General features: G+C 40.8%; 1 protein-coding gene across 1 annotated transcript in view; it reads right to left on the bottom strand.

Annotated features, from left to right (window-relative positions):
• Nucleotides 1–5289: 5289 nt before the first annotated feature.
• LOC113660552 (SUN domain-containing protein 2-like) overlaps nt 5290–11603 on the bottom strand; it is a 10489-nt gene continuing 4175 nt past the window's right edge. Inside the window, exons 3-12 of the mRNA XM_027174122.2 lie at nt 8600–8715; nt 8412–8469; nt 8214–8272; nt 7975–8072; nt 7727–7780; nt 7458–7533; nt 7125–7228; nt 6789–6956; nt 6365–6454; nt 5290–6188 (exon numbers count right to left, since the gene is read on the bottom strand). Coding sequence (XP_027029923.2) covers nt 6072–6188; nt 6365–6454; nt 6789–6956; nt 7125–7228; nt 7458–7533; nt 7727–7780; nt 7975–8072; nt 8214–8272; nt 8412–8469; nt 8600–8715 — 940 coding nt within the window. The 3' untranslated portion in view covers nt 5290–6071. The remainder of the gene's footprint in view (nt 6189–6364; nt 6455–6788; nt 6957–7124; nt 7229–7457; nt 7534–7726; nt 7781–7974; nt 8073–8213; nt 8273–8411; nt 8470–8599; nt 8716–11603) is intronic.

Genomic DNA, 11603 nt, shown 5'->3' with positions numbered 1-11603 from the left:
CCTGGCCAGCAGGAGTCACCTCTGCTCTTCAGGACTGCTTTGAATGCACTGACTGGAACATCTTCAGGGAGGCTGCAACCAACGGGGACTCCATCAACTTGGAGGAGTACACAGCAGCAGTGACCAACTACATTGGCAATTGCATTGATGACATGCCAAGACCATCACCACACGCTCCAACCAGAAGCCGTGGATGATCGCTAAAGTGTGTGTGCTGCTGCAGACTCATAACAGGGGACAGGGCAGGCCTAAGAACAACAAGAGCCATACTGTCCCAAGCCATCAGAGAAACAAAGCGTGCACATGCCCAAACAATCCACAGCCACTTCTAGGACAGTGGAGACACCTGGCGCATGTGGTAGGGCATACAGGCGATCATGAACTACAAGACAGCTTCACCTGCCTGTAATAGTGATGCCTCCCTCCCGGATGCGCTGAATGACTTCTGTGCTCAGTTTGAGGTGCAGAACAATGTAGCAAAGGAGAAGACCCTCCCACAATGATCAGGTACTCTGTATATCCACAGCCAATGTGAGGAGAACTCTATGCAGAGTTAACCCACGGAAGGCTGTTGGACCAGACAATGTGTCGCACTCACAACCATCGTAATGAAGTGCTTTGAGAAGCTTGTCATGAGGCAAATCAAGACCCATTAACCACCCTCGCTGGAACCCTACAGTTCGCGTATCATCCAAACTACTCTACGGACGATACCATTGCCACATCACGGACGATGCCATTGCCATTGGTGTTCAGGGAATGCACAGAACATTTCCCTGAGCTGCTCTGTTGTTCTTACGTGCCTCAAGACAACCACCATTGTCCCCATCCCAAATAAGTCTACAGTGTCCTGCCTCAATTATCGTCCCATCGCACTCACACCCATCGTTATGAAGTGCTTCGAGAAGCTCGTCATGGGTATATCAAGACACCCCCACAGTTTGCATATTGTCCAAACCGCTCCATGGACGATGACATTGGCACGGCCCTTCATTTAGACCTCACCCACCTGGAGACCCACATCAGACTCTTTAATAACTGAACGGAACTGTAGTGAGCACAACACACACATGCACATCGACTGTATGGAGTGCACAGACCTACACCAATTACACACTCTTTCATTATACAGTACATCCATCAAACTGTTTACATGCTGTTTTGCACACTGTTTGCATATGCTGTCTCACATTTCAGTTGAATGCTGTTTTGCACAATAATCTACATTACCTCATGCAACTGCTGCTATAATACTATGTTCATTCCAGTATTTTTGCACACGAAATATTGATTGAACATACAGTATGTACACTGGTCAGCACTGTTTTCGTTTATTGTCTTTTGTGTATTTTTTGTTTGCACTGTCTTTTTTCCTGCATTGTCTTGTTTGTCCTGTCCTGCACTGTTTGCACCAGGTTACACAGATGCACTTTATGTGGCTAGGACTACTTACAATTTTGTTAGCTCTGTCTTTGTTTTATGTAGCACCTTGGTCCTGGAGAAATGTCTAATTTCATTGGGTACTGCAACAGTTATATATGGTTGAAATTTACATTTACAGCATTTGGCAGAATCTCAATCAATGGATAAATTAATGCTGGCTCACTAGATTACATACTTAAGATACCATGAGTTTAAAACATTGTTTAAAGTTACAATGAAAAAGTGTCAAAAGGTTGTTTTTTTTTAATAAATGCAAAAGATAGGGAAAGAAGTGCTAGTTGAAGTGTTTCCTGAATAAGTAGGTCTTCAACTGCCATTTGAAAATAGCCAGTGAATCAGCTGTCCGAACCCCTAGGGGAAGTTCATTCCACTACCTTGGTGCCAGAACAGAGAAGAGTCTTGTAGTATACTTCCTTCTTACCCTGAGAGATGGTGGAACCAGTCGAGCAGTGCTGGTAGATCGGAGCGGAGGGTGTGGGGTGCAGTGCAAGGAGTGATGAGGGCTTTGAGGTAGGAGGGAGCTGGTCCGTTTTTGGCTTTGTAGGCTAGCGTCAGTGTTTTGAATCTGATGCGTGCAGCTACCAGAAGCCAGTGGAGGGATCACAGCAGTGGGGAGGTATGCGAGAACTTTGGCAGGTTGAAAACAAGCTGTACAGCTGCATTTTGGATCATTTGCAGAGGACAAATTGCATTCATAGGTGTACCTGCCAGCAGTGCGTTGCAGTAATCCAGTCTTGAGATGACAAGAGACTGAACAAGTACCCGAGCAGCCTGTGTGGACAAAAATAGCCGAATCCTTCTAATGTTGTAGAGAAAAAAGCCGACATGAACGAGTCACATTAGCAACATGAGAGGGAAAAAAAGGACAGTTGATTGTCCATGGTTACCTCAAAGTTGCAAGCTGTGGCTGAAGGGGAGATCAGATAGGTGCGCAGGGATATAGCAAGATCATGACCCTCTTGATCTTGTCCAGCCACTTTCTCTCTGATGATCTTAGCTCTCTTCGATTGTTGTGCAGCACATCTGAAAGCCAAGGGGCAGAACAAGAAGTTTTCTTGGGTTTAGTGGACATAGGGCAGATAAGGTCCATAGTTGAGGAAAGAGATGTGATGAGTTATCTGTGGCGGAGTCCTAGGGCAGTGAGGAAAAAGACTGAAGAGAAGAGTGCCAGAGGCTACAGAAGTAGGGGAGACAGTGTGAAGGTTGCGGCAGGTAAGAACAAGGGGGTGAGAGGTAGTTTTAGGTAGGATAGGGAGAGTGATTGTGAAGGACACCAGGTGATGATCGGAGACATGTAGTGGGGTAGCAGTCATGTCTGTAGCTGGAGGACGGGTGAAAACCAGGTCCAGGATATTGTTGTGTGTCAGGGCAAATGAGTTGAGAAGAGTCAGGAGGGAAGAAGATTGAAGCCTGTCAGAAGGGAGGTTGAAATTACCGAGCACTGTCAGAGGGAAGCTGTCAGAAGAGAAAGCACTAAGCGTGTCCATTTCTTCCAGGAAATCTCCTAGGGGACCAGGAGGGCAGGAGCCAACAATGATAACAAGGTTGATTGGAAAAGTAACTGAAATGGCATGGAATTCAAAAGAGGAGATGGTTAAATAAGACAAGAAGAGAGGTGTAAAGCACCATCTCTTTGACAACAATAAACCTGTACCACTACCCCGGCCTGTTTCTCGTGGTGAGTGAGAGACAGCATAGGCAGAGGATAAAGCAGCTGGTGTAGCAGTGTTCTGTGGGGATATCCAGGTTTCTGTTAGCACAAGAAAATCAAAGGAGTAATGGGAAGTTAAAGCAGAGATAAAATCAGCTTTCTTTACAGCATACTGGCAATTTCAGAGCCCATCTACCACCATTGTTTGAGACTTACACAACAGAGGAGGGTAGATGAGGTTACTGGGATTGTGACAATAAAAGCTACTTGACTTGACTTAATTAAGTGTAAGTCCTTATGGTGCATAAAATGGGGGGAAAAAAGGAATACACAAATATAAAAGATTATAAACATTAACATAAGTGATCAGATAAAGCACTGTGTTTAAAGTAGTAAACAGTGGGAATATTACACTTAACACATTTCACATATGAATGGTGTATTATACATTTAATTATAATAATAAAATTTAAGTTTAAATAATATTGAGATACAGCATTGCACACTCAATGTCTTCTGTACAGATTTGCCTTTGGGAATAAATAAATACAAGGTAAAAAATGTGTAGACATGAGTGTGTGTAGTGCAAATAGTTCTGAATATTCAGTAATGGTGTTCCTGAGTCTGTGCGTGATGGGATGGACCTTAAGCATCTGTCAGAGGGTAGAAGGTCAAATAGATGGTCAAGGGTGGGTTTTGTCAATATGTTGCATGATATTTGCTCTGCTGTGGCAGCAAGAGCTGAATAGTTCTTCCAGGGAGTTTAGTGAGCAGTTTTCCTGTTTGCTGTGGAGCAACTGGTGTACCACATTTTGATAAAGTATATCAGCATACTCTCAGTGGAGCAGTAATAATAAGACAACTGCAGATCCTCTTGTAAATTTGTTCAGGAAAATCACTGTTGTGCCTTTTTTTTACCAGTCCTGTGGTGTTTCAGGAGGTAGTCCTGAGATTGCCATTGCTGAGATCATCAGCAATGTGTGTACCCAAGAACCTAAAAGTGGGACCCTTTCAACACAGTCACTATTGGTGTAGATCTGATCAGGAGCCGTGCTATGCTTACGGAAGTCTATAAATGGATCCTTTGTTTTTCTGGATGATACGGTTTTCTGACCACTCTAAAGCCAGTCCTTGAACAATCCTATAGGTTGTTTCATCACCCTCTTAGATATGACCAACCAAAGCTGTGTCAACCCCAAACTTAATATTGTTGTTGGGATGAGTTGATTCACAGTCCTGGATGTGGAGGGTGTAAAGAATGGGGCTCAGCACAAACCTTTGTGGAGTGCCAGTTCTGATTTGTAAGTTTAGAGGGCGGGTAGTGTTATAGTCTAACAGACTGGTGGAAGGTTGTCAGTTAGAAGGTTCTTAATCGTGTGGAAGGTTGTCAGATTTGGTAACTAATCAACTTGGGAAGACAGTATTTAGGAAGAGCTGAAGTCTAGGAAAAGCATCCTTACATAGTTCCCCTGATGTTCAATGGCATCTTGTGTGGATCTACTACAGTAGCTCAATCAGCAATTGATGAGGGTCTAAGAAAAGTGGGAGACTGACTTTGATGTGCACTTTGAAGCACTTTATTATGACTGGAGTGAGTGTAACCGGGTGGTAGTTAGTGAGGCCACAGGCAAGTCTTATTTTTGGAAGTGGGATGTGGACAGGGATAGGTTTAAGATCTTAAAAACAGCATATAGCTGATTTGCACATTCCTTCAGAAACCTTCCTGTCATGCCATCAGGACCAGCAACTTTTCTTGGCTTCTGTAATTAGCACAAAAATAAAATAATGAAATAACCAAGCAAACAATACAAATGGCAAATATAAAAACAGTGTCCAGGATTAAGGATTAAAATAGCCAAAATAATCAAAATGGCAAACACACTCAGATGGAAAAAATATAAGGTTAATCAAGGAAACATGTGGAACAGGTGAGAACAAAAAAAGGTGGGAAAACTGAACAATTGCTAGGGTGGGGAAAAGACACATGGTGAAAACAAAGAGCACATGGAAGAAAAAACAAAGAAGACGTGACAATCAGCACTGCCAGATAGCCCTCTGATAGACAGATGGGGAAATGTCCTAGCTGTCCTTTTTATGTTTAGATGGTGCGTAAAAAATGGTGTTAGTGTATCATGTCAAAATTTAAATTCAGTATTGAATTTTATGTCACATACACAATTATACACAGTAGGAAATGTAGTTAAATGACTGTCTTTATGACTGTCCTTGTATAGAAGAAATCAAAATAAAGTCACAATTCAAAAAAGTATTTGAAATTAAATTAAAAAAATTAAATGAAATATAAAAATATATACATAAAAAAGGACATTCAATAAATAAATAAATAAATAAATAAATAAATAAACAAACAAACAAATAAATAAATAAGCAAGCAACTCTACATGAAGATTTGTTATACAACAGATATAAAGATTCATATACAATGATTTGAATTGAAGCACATAAAAAATCAGCTACAATGAATTGAAAAGAAAAAAATAAATCCAAACTGAATTTGCATTAAAAGATAAATCATAATTATTGATGACAAACTTCATTGACAGACTGCTCCATCTCACACATTCATCTTACTCCATGATCATGTAGGTATAACAGAGGCAAGGTGATTACATACTTCCATAATCATCTCCCCTGATTTATAAGCAAGAAGGTGAGGCTAGGTTTGAGCAAACCAACCAGGAGATCAAACACTTTCTGTCATGTTGTACTGCACCAACTCATGTACCCAATATGCCCAAAATCCTGCCATGCAACTCACCTCATTTCATTTTTTAATTAATAAAATGATTTATCATGGGCATTGTTAAAGCTTACAATAATCTGGATGAGTTCAATTTAAATTGATCACTGAGGAGCACACCAAAGGTGACTGTTGCAAGGAAATAACCCCTGTAACACAAGGATTATTTTTTTGCTGGATTGTTTACAAGTTTTTGATTTTCCTGCTCAGTTTCATTTACTTGCAGCTTGGCTGGCTGTGTATCCTGAAACGATACACACAAGTGTAGTCAGGGTGACCCCAATTACTTAGGATCCTCAGCTCCACCAGCCGAAACAACCGACTCGGACAGTCCTGAAAAACACAAGCAGCAGAGTACATCATATACAGGAAGATCCAAATGCCTGAGTCCACTTTATCGTGTGCACCTTAATGTGAGCCCCTAATGTCTTCACTCCCACATTTTACCACTTTTGGGAGAGAATAATTGTCATTTATTTTGTGTAATTGTGAAAATCGTTATTTCTCACCGGTAGTTTGAAGGTCTGGATCGGTTCGCCGTCCTGGTCATAGGTGAATGTTCCAAGATGTTTTCCTTCATTTCTGTTTTCCTCCAGTCCCTGTAGGGTGTGTAATCAAATAGAATAAATAAATAAATAAATAAATAAATAAATAAATAAATAAATAAATAAATAAATAAAATAATATATTGTAGGGAACTTGGTATGTACACATTATTATTATTATTATTATTATTATTATTATTATTATTATTATTATTATTATTATTATTGAGCTGTTATTGGTGGATTAAATTTATTTACATGGTTAAAGCTCAATAAATCAATAATCTACTATATAAAAACGTTCTAGAGCTTATGTTGATTCCATGTTAGTCAGACAAAAAGGAAAACACAATAGTTAATGTGTGATTATGTGTTTGTGTCGACTCACGTAAACTGCGAAGTCTTTTGGTGCACTCTTCATGTTGTGGCTGGGAGAGAGTACTCGGGGCAGATGCTGCATCGTAACGTGGGTGATTCTTATAGGGTAGGGCAGAGAGATGACCAGGTGCCCTTCAGAACCTTTAAATCCCCAACAGTTACCGGGGTATATGTCTGGCTGTGTACACACACACACACACACACACACACACACACACACACACACACACACACACACACACACACACACACACACACACACACACACACACACACACACATTATGTAATTTAAACAACTACTAATTGGGCTGTAGCTGAGTGTGTGTTGTGGCTGTTTGTGTTACCTGTAAAACAGTTTCAGGGCCTTTATTCTTGCACCAGAAGTTGATGCCAAACAGACTGCAGTATCTTATTTTATGATTCTCTGAACTGGTAAGCACACTTGCACCTACACACACACACACACACACACACACACACACACACACACCATAAGTATTCACACCCCTTGAACCATTTTACATTTTATAATGTTACAACATGAAATTGTTGTCTGCTTCTCGGACTAATCCCCTCTTTACCCTCTCACTGACTTGTGGTACTGTTTCCATTTCTAATAAGAGATTTAAACTAAACAGGTCATTTCAACATGGAGGACTGGAGAGTTTGTGTCTTACCTAAGGACTTTAGTGCGTAGTCAGCCATTCCAATATCATCAGCTCTGTGAAGACTCAAAGCTCTGTGTACTGTATCCTGTGGAAAAAGATGAAGAACATATTCATTATGTGATGAACAGCTTTCTTCAGTTTAAATAAAGTCAGTGCATTAACCAGCACTGTGATGAGCTTTTATTAACTGTGTGTGTGTGTGTGTGTGTGTGTGTGTGTGTGTGTGTGTGTGTGTGTGTGTGTGTGTGTGTGTGTGTGTGTGTGTGTATGTGTTTTACCTCGTTTTCAAGCCTGTAATCTTTTATGATCTGTTTCAATAAGTAAATCTCTTTCTGAGAAAATAAACAAAATGGAAGGGTGAATGACTGGAGAGTAAACCCTAAGCCATAACCACTAAACATTAACCACTAAAAAATGGCCTACATACTAGAACCTATACACTCTTCACCCTACAATAACATTAGCTAATTTTATAATATAGTAATTTTCATAGTAAATTGTTAGGGATTTGTAAATTGTCACTCACTAATAAAATGTCATAAATATGTGTTTCAGAGTGCTGCAGTGAGTGCTCTTCATGCTGAGATATGTATTTATTAGCACACATGTAGCCTAAAAAGAAAACTGCACAGAAACACACACAACACAAACATGTGGCATCAACACACAAGTTACCAGCAGAGCAGATGATATATATGCATGTACACACATGTTTATCAGGTAAACTAGCATAAACTAGCATAGAGTTTTTAAGAACACACTCACAAAAACCAAACAGGAGGAAGAGGGAAAGAGGAATCGTCTTCCTTACAACTGTACAGCATCTGAGAAGAGACGGAGGGACAGGAGAGTCATGTAGAGTCCACACACACACACACACACACACACACACACACACACACACACACACACACACACACACACACACACACACACACACACACACACACACACCCTGCTTACCTGCCGAGAAGGGAAGCCTTCCACCAATGAGGTGTATCAGATGCCAGCATGACTGCCCCTAAGAAATAGATTAAATAAACAAACATTATTTTACACATGTGTATTAGTATAATAAATTTTAAACAACAAGACTTTTGTAGTTTTCAGTTTAGAACTAGAGGTGAAAATGTACACTTTAGGGAACTCACTTGTTTCCAGACTCTGTGAATCACTCGCGCTGAATTCATCAATGAAGTTGCGACAGACTTCACCCTTTATGAAGACTTCGCCCAGTTCGGGCATTTTTCGCTTTTTCTTGAAGATCCTGGAGAGAGAGAGAGGCTTTGACTTTTTAGTCATAAAAAAATAAAATAAAAATCAGAGTGACTCAATAAATAAATAGATATTAAAATAATTTCAATAAATTAGGATAAATATAAGTGATGATTGATTTATCTCTGATGCAAAGCTGAGTTCTCCTTCTGTGACAGAGCACAGAGCATTCTCACAACACCACACTTCTTTAAACATGTTCAAATTGTTCATTTGGGTTCTCTGCCCCTGAAAGGTCCACTCGATGTTCACAAGCTCCCGGTGTGTTACAAAGCCTGAGGAGATGAGAGTCCTGGACAGTCACCAGAGGCTCCTCCAGCAGCCAGTATAATGTTTTACATCCTTTGTTCTGTCTTCTAAAAAAGTTCTAGTTTTTCTTTAAAAACTGGTAATCCACAAACGTCCAGTTTTTAGTGTCCATTAAAAACAACGTAGTGTCCAGCCTCAGACCACCTAATGTGTGTAATAATCCACTGGCTGCTGCTCTCTATACTAAGCCTCTAGGTCCAGTGAGGAACCAATGGATAAACTGAAGGCGGAACCCTGACCAGCTTTCGCCCCCTGTAGGACATCCTTGGGACCAGCTGCTTCCACCTACTCAGTCTGCCCTTTACGTGCTCTACAGTATTTTCCCAGTTTTTATTTAATGACTCATAATTACCAAGGTAGAGACCCAAGTACTTAAAACCACCTGTCTTCCACACTAAGCCTCCCAGTAGTGTAGGTTGCCCATCTCCCCACTCCCCAACTATAATCGCTGAAATGTTTTGCCCAGTGGAAATGTGTAAGAGGATAAAATCTGAAAGTCATTTAAAATATCATTTAAAAACCTGCTGAGGTCATGACCTCATTTTCGTCTGCCATGACTGGACTCCAATGCTGCTCTCGCATTTTATGTACTTCTTGAAACAACAACCTTAAGTACTCAGAGTAGGGGACGTCAGCCTCCTCCATTCCATCCCAGACAGGCCGAGTGACCAGGTGCAATAGGGTGTCCAATTTCTTCCCATATATCATCATGGCCAATACTAGTCAAGTCAAGAAGCTTTTGTTGTCATTTCAACCACAGAGAGCTGTTGCAGTACACAGTGAAATGAGACAACATTTCTTCAGGACCATGGTGCTACATAAAAGACAGAGTTAAGGACTTAGTAATAAGTCATCTTAGACGTAGAAGTAAGTACTCTTAGCCACATAAAATGCATCTGTGCAACTTGGTGCAAACAGTGCATGACAAAAGGAGAAAACAGGTCACTTACAAACCAAGAACCCCTTACAGAAATTAAGTGTGTTGGTCCCATGATGAGAAAATACTTCACTCAGCAATTTGCTTGCTGGAACTTGGGCCAAAGCTTCCCTTACTGCTGCACGCTCAACCTTTAAAAAATAATCGACAAATACCAAAATTTAAGCATTACCCAAGGAAGTGCATAGAAAAGGACCAATGAAATCAATGGCAACATACTTCCAAGAATTCTGGGGACAAATTGAGACCATTAGGCCAGCAGGCTTTCTCTGACTTGGCTTTGTCAGTTGGAAAACTGTGCATGTGGTTACATATTTCTTCACCTCAGAAAAACTAAACTTTAGCCCAGCCAAGGTCTTGGTTCGCCCTAGGTGACCCGCAGTTGGGTGATCATGGTAGTAGCTCATTAAAGTACCCCTAAGAGCTTCAGGTGCAAGATTTCAAAGGGTTAGAAATTTCAAAGGCTTTAGTCATTACACAGTACAACAGGCCATACTTAACGGAATAATGAGGCCATGTCAATGTCCTGTTGGAGTGCAGCTTCCATTTTATGGAGCAGATCACCTGTGATTGGATCATCAACATGCACTTTTCTGACATGACATCGATCTGTGAGAGTCACTGAAGACGTTGTATGGTGTTACGACCTGGTTTAGGTCAGACTGTAACATACAGGTAAAAATAAAAATAACTATAAAAATAGGAAAAGAGAAATAAATAAATGTGTCACGACACAGTTCCGCTTCTTGGTTCTATTCTATTTTAGGTGGTGATGGATTCAGAAGTAGGCAAGGCCAAAATAATAAATAAAACCCTCTAACTCAAGAAGTACAACTCAGTTAACCTGATACAAAGAAAAGAAAAGAAAAGAAAATACATGTCCTTCCCTCACTCCCTATCTACCCAAAAACAATAATAAACTGAATAATCAAAACTGGCACAGACTTTCTACAAACCATTGAACAGGGTGTATTTACAACATCTACATAGAAGCATATACAACAAAGCAGGAAACACAAAATGGCTAGGCCAGCACAAGCTCTATAACAAATGGTAATTCATACAATGAGGCAACACAGCACGCAAACCACAAAACACAACCGGGTGCTGGTTCAGAGAACTTGTTCGAAGTTGGTTCTACTGGCCAGCCTTCTAAGAACCTGTTTGCCTCTCCATGGGCAGGAGAAAGCCATCACAGAGCCAAGTCTTACATCACTGTATACAACATTATACAGCAACGTTAGCGCAGCAGCAGCAAACACAAACACAAAATCAACAATGGCAGATGTTGCTTTACTGTTAATGCTCATGGATTTGCAAACCTACATTGGCATCCAAATGTGGCGAATCCTAATTTAAAATGGTTTAAAAATGGTGCTAACGATGTTCTTGTTTGTCTCGTTGGTCACATTAACCCCGCCCCAGCCCCTGACACAAGGGGTTCTTACTGTAAATCTAGACCAGCAATGTTTTGGTGCTACTTAAGAACCACTTTTCCTGGTTCAGAGCCAGTACTCAGTGTTGTGGTGCTTGAGATGCTTTCGCCATCCGGAAAGACTGAGGTCTCCCAGTCAGGAAGTCCAGGACCCAGTTGCCGAGGGAGGTGTTCAGTGCCAGCAGGCTGTTTCTTAATC

The sequence above is a fragment of the Tachysurus fulvidraco genome, chromosome 7 (genome assembly GCF_022655615.1).
Source record: "Tachysurus fulvidraco isolate hzauxx_2018 chromosome 7, HZAU_PFXX_2.0, whole genome shotgun sequence".
NCBI classification, from domain to species: domain Eukaryota; kingdom Metazoa; phylum Chordata; class Actinopteri; order Siluriformes; family Bagridae; genus Tachysurus; species Tachysurus fulvidraco.
The sequence above is the reverse complement of the archived record's forward strand: the minus strand, read 5'-3'. Positions and strand labels throughout refer to the sequence as shown.